The 15,262-nt window shown below is 41.5% G+C and overlaps 2 protein-coding genes across 3 annotated transcripts; one reads left to right on the top strand and one right to left on the bottom strand.

Annotated features, from left to right (window-relative positions):
- Positions 1-453: 453 nt before the first annotated feature.
- LOC100702374 (interferon regulatory factor 2-binding protein 1) lies at positions 454-4,491 on the top strand. Its single transcript, XM_003449805.5, has 2 exons — positions 454-2,535; positions 3,562-4,491. Exon 1 carries the CDS (start codon positions 726-728, stop codon positions 2,508-2,510), a length of 1,785 nt encoding a protein of 594 aa, XP_003449853.1. The 5' UTR covers positions 454-725; the 3' UTR covers positions 2,511-2,535; positions 3,562-4,491.
- micu2 (mitochondrial calcium uptake 2) lies at positions 3,934-14,053 on the bottom strand. Of its 2 annotated transcripts, none has more exons than XM_013274182.3 (12): positions 13,773-14,053; positions 13,234-13,390; positions 11,913-11,944; positions 11,758-11,833; positions 10,920-10,967; positions 10,729-10,811; positions 9,882-9,935; positions 9,601-9,698; positions 8,130-8,301; positions 7,937-8,045; positions 7,699-7,856; positions 3,934-6,312 (listed from the first exon to the last, which is right to left on the bottom strand). In XM_013274182.3, exons 1-12 carry the CDS (start codon positions 13,968-13,970, stop codon positions 6,211-6,213), a joined length of 1,287 nt encoding a protein of 428 aa, XP_013129636.1. In that variant the 5' UTR covers positions 13,971-14,053; the 3' UTR covers positions 3,934-6,210. The 2 variants fall into 2 exon arrangements, with proteins under 2 accessions (XP_013129636.1, XP_005454641.1); XM_005454584.4 differs by having other exon boundaries at positions 13,261-13,390; positions 13,773-14,052.
- Positions 14,054-15,262: the final 1,209 nt, after the last annotated feature.

Raw genomic sequence — 15,262 nt, 5'->3', positions numbered from 1 at the left:
ATATATATATAGATATATATATCGCTATGTGATCTCTCATCATCCCAGTGAAGCCGAGTTTGAAAACTCTCACGTCTGTGCAGGAAGTGGAGTATATATATGTTATGAGATAATATTTCTCATAATATGTCTCCAGCATTACAGCACCGACACTGGCTTTCCTCTGATTAACCGCAACACAAGCCATGTTTTCTGTCTCCCATCCCAAAACAAACCAGCTCTAGTTAAACTGAGGTTTCACGGAAAAACGTGTCCGACTAGCGTCAGTGTCTCCGCTACTTATGTATCTTGTCGCCAGTAAAGTAGTCCCTCTGAATTTTCCCCTTTAATCATTGTTTACAACTGTTCTGTTTCTATGTGGTCTGATTACTTTGTTGCTCAAAAGAAGTTTAATATTCAAATTCTAGAAAATAAGAAACAATGGCTTTAAAGAGAAACTACGTCTCCCATAGTGCTCTGAGCCCTGGCCGCGTAGGTGTTTCCGGTGTCTTATAACATTTTACTTCCTTCCACACAGGCTGACACGAACAAACGAGAAAGAAGACGTCGTTAAGTTTTAAATGTTACCGCCAATACTCGGATTTTGAACTTAATTTTTTGTTATTTTCTGTTGTAAAATTCGCGGTATGTGGCGAATGGTGTCGGAGGACTGAAGAATCGGTGCAAAACGTAGTCCGTAACGTGTAGGCCTCCGAAGAAAGTTTGGTCGAGGGCCTGTAAACAACATGTCCTCCGCCTCGCAGTCTTCCTCGAGACGGCAATGGTGCTACCTCTGCGACCTGCCCAAGATGCCTTGGGCTATGCTGTGGGAGTTCAGCGAAGCTGTATGCCGGGGTTGTGTCAACTACGACGGCGCAGACCGGATAGAACTCCTCATTGAAACTGCCAGGCAGCTGAAGAGCACTCACGGAGTTTTAGACGGCAGGTCCCCCGGTCCACAGCAGGGCAAACCCAGCTCTGCTGGGCCCCTTGAAGCGGGGCGGCATCACGGAGAGCGTGTAGACCGGGGGAGGGGTGAGTATGGGGCTTCTTCTCGCCTCCCCAATGGTCTGCACAGAGCTGAAGATGTAGCTTTGTCAGAGGGCAGCCGACAGAGCCCGAACACTCGTCGGGCTATGCCTGGGGTAGTTTCTAGTCTTCATAACACCATACCCCATGCCTTGATAGCTCAGGGGCTAGTAGCAACAGCTTCTCATGGCATTTTAACCCCATTAACAAGCACGAGAGCTGGGGCCGCTCCTATTGCCGTCTCAGCTGGCCCCATAATAAGCGACAGTGGCAGAAGACAGGCTGTGTCGCTGGGTATGGGACCTAGCACTTCTACTCTAGTGGGCATAGATCCGGCAGTGTGGAGGAACAGTGAAGTAATGGCTGAACTGAATGAGGTGGCTCGTAGTAGAGTGGAAGGGTGGCCTAACCGTCCCAAAGCAGTTCGGGATGTGCTGGTAGCTCTCAGCAGCTGTGTCCCCTTCAATGTGCGCTTCAGGAAAGACCATAATCTGATGGGGCGTGTTCTGGCCTTTGATGCTAGCGCTACTCCAGAGTTTGAGCTGAAGGTGTTCGCGGAGTATCCCTCTGGCTCTGGAATGATCTACTCAGGAGTTCCAGATCTGGTCAGGCAGATGTTCCGTGACTCTGCCAAAGATGCTGGTAAGGCAGTAAACTCTGGGCTGCGCTACGTGGAATATGAGAAACGGCAAGGGACCGGAGACTGGCGTGGGCTGTCTGAGCTGTTGAATGATGGTGTGCGTATGTTTAAAGAGCCCCCAATCCCAGAGGTTCTGCCACAGCCAGACCCAGTGCTGTCTTTGGCAGCTCCTGGACGCCCCGGACCAGCCAAGGGCACAACCAGGCGCCGAAAGGCTTCTCCAGGCTCTGAGAACGGAGAGAGTGAGGGAAGGGCCGAACACCCTGTGAGGGAGCCCTGGCCCCGGGGCACGTACTCAGGCATGGAACCTCTTCCTGGCATGGCCGTACCTCAAGAGGGCCCACCTCGTCTACACAACCAGCCTTCACCCATCTCAGCACTTATGGGAGTGGCAGATGGCCTGAGCTCCAGTCACATGGCCAGAGAGAGCCCCAGCATGTCCACAGCCCACTCCTCCTCAGCTGGGCGCCCCACAAGCAGCAGCCCCTCGACTCCCTCCACCTCAGTCTCCCAGGCAGCTGTAGGGCAGGGTCTGAGCACTGGAGGACAAAGTAACAACACAAACACTGGGGAGTCTACAAGTAGCACCCCAGGCACCCTGCTTTGCTGCACCCTCTGCAGAGAGCGCCTGGAGGACACTCACTTTGTCCAGTGTCCCTCAGTCCCGCACCACAAGTTCTGCTTCCCCTGCACCCGAGGGTTCATCCGCAGCCAAGGTCAAGGAGGAGAGGTGTACTGCCCCAGCGGAGAGCGCTGCCCCCTGGCCGGATCCACTGTGCCTTGGGCCTTCATGCAGGGTGAGATCTCAACCATCCTAGCTGGAGAAGGAGATGTGACAGTAAAGAAGGAGAACGACCCTTGACCCTCCATCCTTTTGGCAGTGAATGGTGAGAAAAACCTGAGAGGAGCAGACCTCCTTGTTTTATAGCTGAACTTTATCAGTGAGTGTTAAAGCAACTATCAAAAGCAGTTAAAAATAAATAAAAATGGCAGACAAGTGCAGGCATATGGTTTCACATGTGCTTTTATTAAATAGGGTAACTGCAGCCCAAATCATCATTTGTGTGTTAATATTTCTTATATTTCTTCAACACTATTCTAAGAAATTAGAATATCTTTGGTTGTAGATGTCAGACAAGGTTTTTGTTTTTTGACCAAATTGGGGAAAAAAAAATAATTTGTAGGTGCTAACTTTGCCCAACCAATTTCTCTGATGATTTCAGTGACACTGTTGAGTTACTTTCAACTCTTCCTTGTCACGAGGTGTCACTATGCCACATGCAACCCGAAAATGTATTTGTGTCTCTGGCTGGAATTGAACTAAGCAAATGTGTAAACTGCTACACTAGTGATTTCAGTGTTAGAAATGGTTGAAATCTCCTCATGACGACTTGATAGTTTTGCTGAAGTTGTGGCACACCCTCATCATCAGATCTGAGGTGCTCATATGACTTGGCCAGAGCTCAGACAGGATCCAAAGTGATGGAATAATACATGACTAAAACTTTGACTTCTGACAAGTTGTCTTTAGATGTTAGAAGGCACCACATTTCAGTGTTAGTGTATGTTAGGCATTAGACAACCTGATGTCTCGTTGGAGATTTCATGTAATCCCAGACTGACTCCATGATGCTGAGAGCAGGGCTCTGTGGGGGCACACCATCTGTGGCACAACTTTGTGTTTCTTAAAAATTCATCTACATGAGCCTTGTACTGTTTTTAGCCTCTTTGTTCTCTTTTAGAATTATATCAGATATCTTCTTGATGTTACTGTGTGAGGAGAATATTTTTGAATGTGGAGTTACCTGTATGTATTAGATGCATCTCAATATCAGGTCTGAGCTGTGGGACAAAGAATCCCTGTGTGACTCTGCTGTTTGATATTCTTACATGGCTTTCTTCTTTTTCCACAGTGGATTAAAACACAGTGAAAGCACTTACCTATAATCTCAAGCAGAGGTCCACTTTGGCTGTAGTTCATCATGTGTGCCTCCAAGAGCCGAATAACTCTGAAGCCCAGGAGGACCACTACACAAAGACCGGTAACTCGAGACAAGACTCACTCACGAGAGGAGGGAGACGTCTGCGCATCGGGGCTGCATCGTGACCGAATCAAGTCTCGACCCAATCTCTCTCCATCCTTTTTTAAAAAAACAACAAAAAAAATCTATTTATTTTTATTTTTTTCCTAGTGTGATAAAGGCCTCATTTCAAAAAGCCCAGGATTAAAAGCACACACTTTTCTTTTTAAAAATTTTTTTTTTGCTGTTTTTGTGTTTTTTCCCCCCCCCCCTAACAATGACAATCTGATCTTTTTTGTTGTTGTTTTTTGCATCCTGTCTGACACAGATGCAGGATACTTTTTACATGGTTTGACAGAATGATGCAATTCTTTAAAAAAACGAATGTTCAAAAAATGTTAAAACCATTGGGTCCTTAAAGCCAAGGGGAAAAAAATGTAAACCTACAATACATCACTTGTTATTCTCTTTATATTGTGTGTCAAAAATGTGAATTTTCTTTCAATATGGCTATGTAATTTCTATTTTTGATACAATACAAATTTCTATGTATTTGTTTATAGTGATGAGAAGACCAAAGATGGCTTCATGCTCAATGTAATTTTATTGTATTGTAGCTGTGTATGCTGTATTCACTGATAACCCTGGCATCAGTCACTAATTAGTTATTCTATCATACAAGTAAGCTTGTTTTGTCTATTTACTTTTTGAATTCTATGTATGGTAAATTTATTAGCATCACAATCTTCAATGGTTAACCCACATATTCATGTGATCTTAACAGGTCAATTCTACAATAAATGACAATGTAGTTAAAACTTAGTCATTTTGCCGCTTCTCTACTAATGACCCTTTGAAGCCTCAGTTGTGCATTTATATAAAACTTTATTAGATAAATATTTTTGACAGAAAAAAAGGAAAATCCCACACCAGCTCCCCGGCATAATTAGAATCTTTCCCACAAACCACTATTAGCAGGGTTGTAAACACACTGAACAACAATGTGTATTTACATGCACTTAGGTGTCCTGGCTGCAGTAGTATGAACAGCCTGAGGGGTGTACTATGAATAAAAATCAACACGTCCAGGCTTCTGGTAACACAATGGTGGTATTATCTGTTGGGCTGTGCTTTCTGCTTCAGGCTCTGTCGGCACACACATGGAAAAGGTGTGTTTTACGCATCGTGATTGTTCTTCCCTGTAAAATGATCGCTGAGTGACAGAGACATTATCAGCCAATAATACATTGGTTGTTTAAAATCTATAAAGAATAATATAATAAAATCTATAAAGAAAAATATGACAGTAAACTAAAACACTGCTGGTAATTCAGTGCATAGATGCGGTAAAACATTTTCATTTAAAGTAATAATTGTAATTGCCAAGTGTGCTCTTTGGTGCTGTTTGTTTTTAATGTGACAGCTGGAGTTCTGGAGCTTCAAAGTGGCTACATTTTAACATTAAAGTAGTGAAGTTGCTTTGATTAAACAGGTATTCTTGGTATGTGTTTTAGTAGCTGTAATTTCAGCAGGGTAAGTGAGACTTGGCACATTAGACTCGGGTATATAAATATATATATAAAAAAAAACAAACATGTTTTCTGAATCTCCAAATTAATACGTGCACATTCCCATGACAATGGAATGCATAGTTTATGCTTCATTGAGTGGTTTTAGTAAGGTACAACAATTTGCGTAAACAAAACATTTTTCCAGCAGACGATCTATATTGTGCTTAAAACATGCTGTAATATTGGCTTCCAACCCATTTTAAAGGGAAACTCCAAACATAACACCATGCTGATTTAGCCAGGTAGAAAAGCCATTTATGTGACAAAAAAATTGAGTTTAAGCTCAACATAGCTAAACCATTAACTTTACAGTACACCCCGCTGGTTACCCCAGAATTTAAGTAAATAGAAGCTGGTCTGTTACTGTTGAAAGTGGGAGGCCCCGATATTCATTTCGAGATGTGTGCACTCAGCTGTAAAATGCTATTACCCACTTTTGACTCACACGACTGATCTCTGGTAACCACATTAATGCTCAGGAGCAAAAAAACGTACATGTAAAAACCAAGCCAGCTTCTTGGGACTGGTGAAAATTTGCATTTGTGTCCATGAGAATAAATCACTCTGACTAGTGTCAAACTGTGCACAGAAAATGAGAAATATGTGTACTCATGACAGGATCCTCTAATCTGTTACACTGTTCAGTGCAACCAGGATTCTCACTTTCATGAATATGTCACTTTTACAGGAAATGCTGACTGCAGCCCTAAGTGCATGTGAATGTTTAATAGTGATCAGCCATACATGATATAAAAAGCTTGACCAAACAATAATATGTAATATTGTAAACACCACAAACAAACCCACAGAGCTTTAACTAATATCAAACCAAAATGTGTTTAGCTGTAAACATACTTTTACAAAGATAGTGGTATAAACCTAGATTCATTTACATGCAGTTATTCATTTCATTCATACAACTGAAGGAAAGACAGAAGTGGTGAGCATGATCACGGTGCATATCAGTGCTTCAGATGGGACACCCGCCGTCTCCCAGGGCCTCCTGAGCTGCCTTCAGGGTCTCCCGCTTCACACACTTCCAGTAGCCAGAGATGCCATTTTGAGGCTGCACCTGAGGGCAAGACACTGCGGATCACATCAACCGTACTGGGAGACAAGCATTAGCATACAGCCTAGGAGTGATATGTAAAATATCTATTGCTAATAAACAATATGTATTTTTGCCATGATTAAAGTCAAATGATGACAGTTGTTTCTATTAAGAAAAAAAAAAACAAAAAAAACAAAAAAAAAACAAGAGTATGTGTAATCCCAGGCACATCAATTAGGATGTAAAAACACGTTGAGCAGTGTGCCCACTACTTTAACTCGCTTTGGTTAGCTAATTAAGGGGTGGCTGTAGCTCAGGAGGTAGAGCAGGTCATCTACTGGTTGGTGGTTCGATCCCTGGCTCCCCCAGTCTATATCCTTGGGCATCCATCGGTGTGTGAATGGTAGTTAGTAAGCACTTAAAAGCATAGAAGACAGTGCTTGTATAAATGTGACATGTTGTATAGAGTGCTATTCATTATAAGAATCAGTTTATTTAAGGGAAATAAATACAACTCTTAGTTAAATAAGACACACTCATGTCTGTTAAAAATAAAAGTTGACCTAGGCTGGCCAGAAGAGCTGGAATGCTCCATCGTCACCTCGGCAGTCTGTACAACAGTGAAGCCAAAATATTTTGAAAGCAGATCCAGTTAATGGACTTAAGGACCATTTCACACGATGCTTTATTCAGTAAATTTATGGCCAGCTGAGTAAAAGTAAAAAAATGATTAATGATGATCCTTAAAACAGCAATAGAATCAGATTTTCTTATAGCAGCGCGACGTTCAGAGTTCAGCAGTGGAGTTAACGGGCTGCTGCTGAAAATTCAAAACATTTTAGCAGGTTATGCTTCTAATTAACATTTGGAGATGTATGCCACTATTGTTTTAGTTGATTGTTTTCAGAAATGGTCAGATGATTTGTTGCTATAAATTCTGGGACGGCAAGTAAGCACTGAAGCGCCTTGGTTAGTATTCAGAGAATTCAAACACTTCTTCTTATTATGGCTGCACAGATACGTCTGCGTCACTTCACTCCCTAAACAAAATGAACAACTGGAACAGACCCTCAGACGGATGGGCCTTGGCAACCAAAAGCTAACAGTCTAGTCTAATATGTTCATGTGCCCTTTTAAATAAACTTGCAAGTAGTTCTTTTAAACGTAGCGAGTTAACAGTGTGTCTTAGTGTTTGTGTACTTCAGTGTGATCTACACTGCAGTTAGAGGAGCACTGACGTTCATTGATAAGTCTCTTACATCTGTATCTACACATCAGGCTTTCACAGTTTTATATTTAACACATGGAGGTGAGAGAGGCACTCACTTCACTTAAACATGGTGACAAAGTAGAAAAGTCAGTGTTTTTGTGGACACAAAACACAGTCTAAGAAGATGGGGAGTGTACCTTTAGACCCCGTAGTACTCGGTCATTCATCACACCAATGAACTCCTTGTGGCTCAGGCAGTTGTCTCCATCCATGTCGAAAAGCTTAAACACGGTGTCCAGCACGTTCTCGGACAGTTCGTGGCCTGTGGCAATCTTCACAGCTCGCTTGAACTGGGCTGTAGGGAGAAGAAAAAAAACATCTATGCCTGGAAGATTGGAAGAAAACTACAGACTGATCTAACCAGAGAAACCGTACCCATGCCCACAGGACGGTTGGCTTCTGTGACCATTTTCATTGAGAAGGCAAAATCCTCCAGGTTGTTGGTGAACAGGCAGAAGGCTTTGAACTCATCAAATGTGATACTCTACAAAAGAAAACATAACAGCTGACATTTAGACCACAACAAATCCTATTCTGACGGCACCGAGTGGAGGAAGAGCGCTTGTACCTGACCCGCAGGTATCTTCTTCCTCATGTTTTCCCAGTAGACTTCATTGTCTTCTGCGTTGGTGTAGTGTAGCAGCCATTCTGCAAAGTCTTCCCTCCGCATGGTGTCCATACCTTTGGAAAACTGCAGAAACTCCATCTCCTGGACTTCAGCCTGTAGGTCCTCCATGAACCTGAACAACAGAGACTAATTACACAAAATTTCATCCTTTAAGACCCACCAGGGTTCTCCTGCTGAGGTTTGCCAGAGACACAGGTGAAGACCACACAGTGAAGTCCAACATTTTGATATTCAAATTAAAGTAAAGTTTAAAAAAGAAAAAGAAAACTACTATATAAAAATGTGCAATTCCATAAAAACTAACAGTGGAGTGATGAAGTAAAGACAAATTCAGCACAGTGAAGTCATGTGGTATCCTCAGCCTCAAATAAAGCTACATAAAGTTAGGTAATCATAATTGCTATATCCTTATTCCATTAGGGATTGGCTGGCCCGTCACAGCACCTTTCTAGTTATGGACCACTCAAAGTGGACCAGTGAAGTAAAGAGAAACTGAAAAGGTGAACAGGGAAAACCCCACAAAATACATAGATTTATATCAGAACATCAGTGGCTTAGTAGCACATCTGGCTCATAATTAATCACAATTCACAGGTGACTGTAATGTGTGAAGTATAGATTTTTTGGTCATTTAACATAAAGTAATTTCACAACCATATCAAAGTATCTGTTAGTCAGAAGTAACATGACAACATGCCAGAAAGGTCCAGAAGTCTTTCATGGCATGCATTTTTAATTTCTTTTTGCTATTTGGGCTGATGGGGACCTGATGAATGTAAAAACACAGAATTATCTTTTTACCTGATGTAGTTTCTGAGAAGAGGATATCAGGCCCTTGTAGAGCAAAATTTAGTATTGTGGTCTAGACCAACAGTCCCCAACCCCCGGGCCATGGACCGGTACTGGTCCGTGAGTTATTTGGTACCGGGCTGTGAGAGTTTAGGCTCGGGTGTGAAACTTATGGTTTTCAGGGTTTTTATCGTTAACTCGGTTTCCCTGGGTCTTTTCCCGTGTTGTAGCTGTGTGTCTTATTTTGAAAGAAATATTCACCATAGATGGAAAGATGACGAATATCTCGCTCATATCTCGTATGAGCTCAACACTCCTTTGTGCTCCTGAAACACATGGAGAACTTAAGTTTCTCTCTCTCTCCTTTTTTTTTTAAGAAAGCAGTTCAAGCCTAATATGAGCTTTGCTGTTCTTTTCCTTGCCTTTGCCTAACGACATGTTCAAACAGTATTTCTACATGCAAAGGATTTAGGGAGTGTCTACATCCCTTACAGGTGAGATTAAAATATTCAAAATGTCTGAGATTTCAAAAAGACAGAAACTTTACACTGTAAAGCTGCTAATTATGAAAAAGTGTCATATGCTCTGTAGTACATATGTGATTATTAGGGGGTATCCCTACCGGCTGAAGTCCTTATACTGCAACTTGTTGTCCCCTTTCCTCCCAAAGAAGTAGGCCTGTAGAGTTGTGTTCACACCTTCTCCTTCTTCTGTGGTTTTCTGGGTAACATGCAGACAGTGTTCAACAACATCATGTGTGTTAACATTCAAAGTGAAGTGACAGAAATGACACCATAATACTGATGAAAAAAACCAGCTGTAAACAGATCATTCTTTCTGGTCCTCCGCCAGTGTTATCAGCCTGTATGTTTTTAACTAGCCCACCAACCAATGAACACTCACCTCTGTAGTATCTATAGGGGCTCGCAGTTTAGTTTTTCCCATGATTTTCTTGAGCTTCAGCAACAAAAAGAAGAAATAAATACAATTTTAATTAACCAGTTAATCAAAATAACTAGTTGTATTGAAAATGTTTGGTTGTCCAAGTGTGAACAACATCCTACATTATCAAACAGACAATACAAAAAACAAACAAACAAAAACCAGGTGTATATATATAGCATATTTGAAAAGGGGTTTCTCTTTAGAGCTGTCACAAGACAAGTCAAAACAAATATAAAGCTATGGTACAGTTCACCTATCAAGTTAGAGATGTGGCTTTCATGTAATCACATGATAGAAACCCGAGCAGATGAGAATCCATGCACTTCTACTTTTCACTGAATGCCTTTGGCTTGTTCACCAAGTCACAACATGAAACTATAACAAGGTGAAGGACGTGCCAACATGCAGTCTAAAACAAAAGCCCAAGTCTAACATCGTTCTAAGCCTGAACGCTACACAAATATTCTCTGTCTGGTTGAAAAAGTCAAAGAAAAAAGAAAAAAAATGTCAGGTGACTTTAAATAAACCCACTAAACTCAAGCAGCGACAGATAAGACACAGACTCGAGCAGCTACAACTCTCCTCACCTTCACGTGGTGCCTTGGTTCATACTTACAACTGCAGGAGTTGTAGCACATGAGGAAGCGTTAAAAGTGGCGACAGTTTGAAATTAAGTGCACATAGATATTTAAAACAAATATTTCTGTATAATAAGTCCTCCCATAAATTTACTACTTCATTATGATCTGTTATAATCTACTGCTGCTTTTATTGTCAGCATATCCTAACACATCACAGCTCTTACCTTCAAAAACTCCTTTTTGTCCACATGCTCGTTGCCATCAATGTCGAGCATTTTGAAGGCTATATCAAATCCAGTGCGCGGCTCTGCAATAACAATGTAGACAAAGAATATCAGAAATGTACAGTCCAGAATGGAGCAAACCACTCAGCACAATATCTCCTGCAAGAGCTCGGACTATTGGAGAGACTTACTGGTCAGGATGGACAGCAGGAACAGATACTCTGTGTAGGATATCAAACCTGTGACAGACAAAATACACTGTGCTGCATTTCAGATAACCAACAGGGGGACACACACTGACAAAGAGGATTATCATTAAACATGAAAAGGTGGATTGTTGATGTTTAGGTCTGGTGACAGGTTAAAGTGGACCTCTCATTTTCTTTATATTTTGCAAGGAAAATGGGAAATAGGCCATTTACTGAAACGTGCAAACATGCAAGCAAATGCAGAACATAAGGTGAAACCAGAGTTTGTACACATTGTAACCTTACTGGCCAAGATTACTTCTGATTGGATCTTGTCTCTCCAGAACATTTACATCTCACTTTTAATCATTGAGGAAAGTGTCAACACATTTTATCATCGTGCATTTATTTTTATCTAGTTATCGTCCTGTTGTCATCAGGAAAAAAAGTCAGTGAAATGAACACCATGGCTGACATGCAGCCCCAAACCATGACAAATCCTCCAAAACTACTGAGATTTTTAATAGATGCATCCATTTCAAAATCCTAAACCTTGTTCATTCACAAACTCACTGACAATACCCCATCACCCTTTTACAGCTGAGGGGTAAAAACGTTTCTCCTGGCCTAAAAATGACTGACAAAAGCAGCCAATGTCCAAAGAAAACCTTTGAAAGACCTCTGAAAAGCCTGGAGAACTACTGCTCAACAACACCTTAAAAAATGATAAAAGGAGCTGGTAATCATTCTGGTGTTATACAGAAATTGGGGGAAGGATTTAAACAGATGATCCACCTGACAATTAAAAGGTATGGCATCGCAGTCCCCTTTGAGAACTTACCGTTGTCTCCCAAGTTTCTGAAGAGATCATTACCAGCACGAGCTTTAGAGGCAGCCACCAGCATACCGTTCATATCCTGCCGGGATAAAACGAACCATTAGCCTAAAGAAATGGCCGAGGTCTGCAGGTTGCACAATGCTAGAAAGTTAATGTACCTGTTTGGTTAAAACTCTCTTTTGCAGCTTTCCTGCAAAAACCAGAGAAGATGTGTTGATAACAGAACAGCAAAAAATTATTCAAGAACAGGCACGAGGCAAGAAGCACACGTGAAGTTGTTCCATGCACACAACAAACTACTCTGTTTTGCTTTGTGGGAACATGGAGGTTCCTCTTCCCTCTCTCTTTTCTTCAAACAACCAGTCAGAACTGCACTCAGTCTTCCTCATAATGCTGCACGGCCACACTGATCTGAAATGTTTGGGAGGTGTGTCTGGGTTTGGTTACGTACAGATGGTACAGTCCAGCCTTACTGACACATGAAAGCACTAAAGCAATAAAGAGATGCTCAAAAGCATGCTCATGGAAACATCGTCGGGTCTGCTGTGATTTGTTTACAATGGGACTTCTGCTCCTTAACCTCTGCGCACAGAGTCCGCAAACCGGGGCTATACGCAGTCAGTTTACGCAGGACTGTAAGCTGTCATCTGTCAGGCGTGAACGGTGTTTGTCTTTAACATAGTTCACGGTGGAGAACAGCTGCTGACATAATGTGGATCCGAAGATCCATAATTGGCCTACCTGGGGTTGAAAGTCTCGATAAATGCACGGCGTTTCGGCGGGTACACCGGCTTCCACGAGTGTGACTCTTATTTTGAGCGATGAAAAAATAATAGAATATAATTTTATTTTTATATTTCAATATCACAATAATCTTCCAATTTAGAACTACAAGTTAAAAAAGAACTAACATAAATAAAATACACTTCAGCTAAATACCTCTAATTTATTTTCCCAAACCACGCGGAGCCGCAGTATAAGGACTAAAGAGCCGCATGCGGCTCCGGAGCCGCAGGTTGCCGACCCCTGAGTTAAACACACTAAACATGAGCAGTTTAGGTTTCACTATATTTGCATTAGAAAAATTCACTATACAGGAGCTGGGGATCGAACCACAGACGGTCCAGTTTCTGGTATCTGACTTGTGGTGATACTCAATAAGGCTCCAAAGTAAGGGCACTGTTCTTTGACATACGTGATACATACTTGCTGGATATTTTTGTGGTGCAATTTAAAAAAAACAAAACAAAACAGGAGGTTGGAGATAGTTGAGTCTGATCCTGATGAGTGCTCTAGTGTCAGATTGTGAGGGCTGTATATGAAATGAGTAAATTTTTTTTTTTTTTTAAATCTCTACTGGGGATGAAAAAGTATTTAGCAAAGGGAAATCTACCACTCGACCTGGGAAATCACACCCTGTATATATTTGGTAAAGAAAGCACAGGGATGTAGATTATGGAAGGCTATCAGCTGTTTGACCTGTTGTATGCTGTATGAGCTGCTTACGATCAACTTTCTCCAGCATCACAGAGAAGAGGAAGTCTCTGGGGGTCATGTAGGGCTCCTCTTCATGGACGACTGAGGCGAATTGGATGAAGCGGATTTTCCTTGCAGACATCTGCGGAGCTGCATCTTCCTGCAACAGCACAAGGTGCACAAACACCAATGTAAACTACAGAACACATGTTCAACAGCACCTCCCTTTATATGTTTAATGATTAACTGGACAAATGTGTGGTTTGTTAGAATTTTATTTTATTAAATTATATCTAATAAGTCAAGACTAACAGATTCACTGTGTATAAGTACAAACAGTTTCAGTGAGCACCGCTAGGGGGCACTAATTGACACTATGAATTTGGACGGTCTTTTTGTAGATATCCAACTAACATTATTGTGTCGCTTGTACTTGTAATTACGAAACATCGTACTTTAAATGAACACAGACAGGCATATGAACGGTACTGTCCGTTTGCGGTGAATTTTGACGACAGGAACTTTCTGAAGTGTCCACTTACTTTTTCTTCCTTAGCATAAACGGCGAAGGGCAGAGTCCTGTTGTTTACATGATACCGGTAATAACAGACAACCCCGGTGCCAATTACAGAAGCCACAATACCGCGACCGACAGTACGGTACTGTGCGAAGGTTTTCAGAGATCGAGGGCTCCTCAAGACACCCCTCAGGAGAGCTGCAACTTTCCCCCAGCTGGCCATTTTCAGGAAGCTAACTCGCTAGCTGGCTAAACTGCGTTCGTCTTAGCAAAGCGAGGCCACGCCCCCTCTCCCGCTGTGATAGGTAAGGAATAAATGACGTGAAGCCGTCAGCGCCGGATTGTAGAGTTCACCTTTTTAGAAGAAGACGTTTGAGAACATATATAATAATTGTGAAAGACACTTCCATGTGTTACAGAGCTGTGGTAACACATGGAAAAACTACCTTATGCCTAATATTATTTTAAAAAGTCAGATAAACAAGCTTAAAAATCTTGAAATATCCTTTATTGAGTTTTAAAAATAACTGAATATGAATTTTTATTTCAAAACTAAATAAAAAATAACCAAACATAACCACGTCTTCATTTTTGGGGCCTCAGGTCTAACATTCAGATCATATAAACTCCATACTGGGCCATGACTGGCCCAAGCCCTGCTGGTACATCAGAGTTAAAACGATTAGTGTATGGCTCTTTCAGCAGATGTATTTGAAACCACCTCTTCACACCTTTATACCAGAGGAGGAACTGTCCAAAAGCCTTTTTTGTTGGTTAGCAACAGCATACAATAAAGAGGAGAGCCCAGTGCAGAGCAATAACTATACACTCAGTCTGTGCACAGATATAGATGTATATATAGATTTAGTATTTCCAGCATGTCCTCCTTCAGTATGAATGTGTGTCCAAGGACCTGAAGGCTGCCTGTCACAAGCTGTATATCACCCAGGTACAGACCGAAGAGGAAGGAGTGGAGCAAAGGTCAAGATCCATTTCATTTAACCACTCCTCATTCCTAGACTATAATGTCACAGAGGGCAAGTTCTCTGGTGAAACTACACTACCTGAAAGAGTGTCTGCTGAATCATTACTGTAGTCTTGTTTTAGTTTAAAATATAATTGCATTGTAATAATGTATAAGAGAAAAGATGCATTGTTTTAGTGCAATTTATCAAACAGAGTCAATATGTATCAAGTATCTTAGAACAAGAAGAGGTCCAGGATTTATTTTTGAAAGGAATCATCCAATCTCTGTCAGAATTCCAGAAAAGATTATCGGGAACATATAAATGCGCCGTGAAGATCTATAAAAAATGTATTCACACCTACAGAGGGGGGAAAAAAGACAATAGCAAAATGAAGGGATGAACAGATTTTATGAGACAAAACCACATTTCATATTTTCACAGATACATACTGGCAGATGTAGCTTTACATTCTTCAAATATACATCGAATTGTGCAGATTTTGTGCCGCACCGTGTACATGGATGTTTTTAGAACAGATCCTGCATCA

The sequence above is a fragment of the Oreochromis niloticus genome, linkage group LG10 (genome assembly GCF_001858045.2).
Source record: "Oreochromis niloticus isolate F11D_XX linkage group LG10, O_niloticus_UMD_NMBU, whole genome shotgun sequence".
Taxonomy (NCBI): Eukaryota; Metazoa; Chordata; class Actinopteri; order Cichliformes; family Cichlidae; genus Oreochromis; species Oreochromis niloticus.
This window is presented reverse-complemented; position numbering and strand designations above follow the sequence as displayed.

Coding starts and splice junctions, on each gene's coding strand:
- LOC100702374 (XM_003449805.5), top strand. CDS start 726: ATGTCCTCCGCCTCGCAGTCTTCCTCGAGACGGCAATGGTGCTACCTC.
- micu2 (XM_013274182.3), bottom strand. CDS start 13,970: ATGGCCAGCTGGGGGAAAGTTGCAGCTCTCCTGAGGGGTGTCTTGAGG. Junction 10,968..11,757: donor CAGAAACTTGGGAGACAACG/GTAAGTTCTCAA, acceptor TGTCTGTCACAG/GTTTGATATCCTACACAGAG. Junction 8,302..9,600: donor CAGTATAAGGACTTCAGCCG/GTAGGGATACCC, acceptor TCTGTTGTTCAG/GTTCATGGAGGACCTACAGG.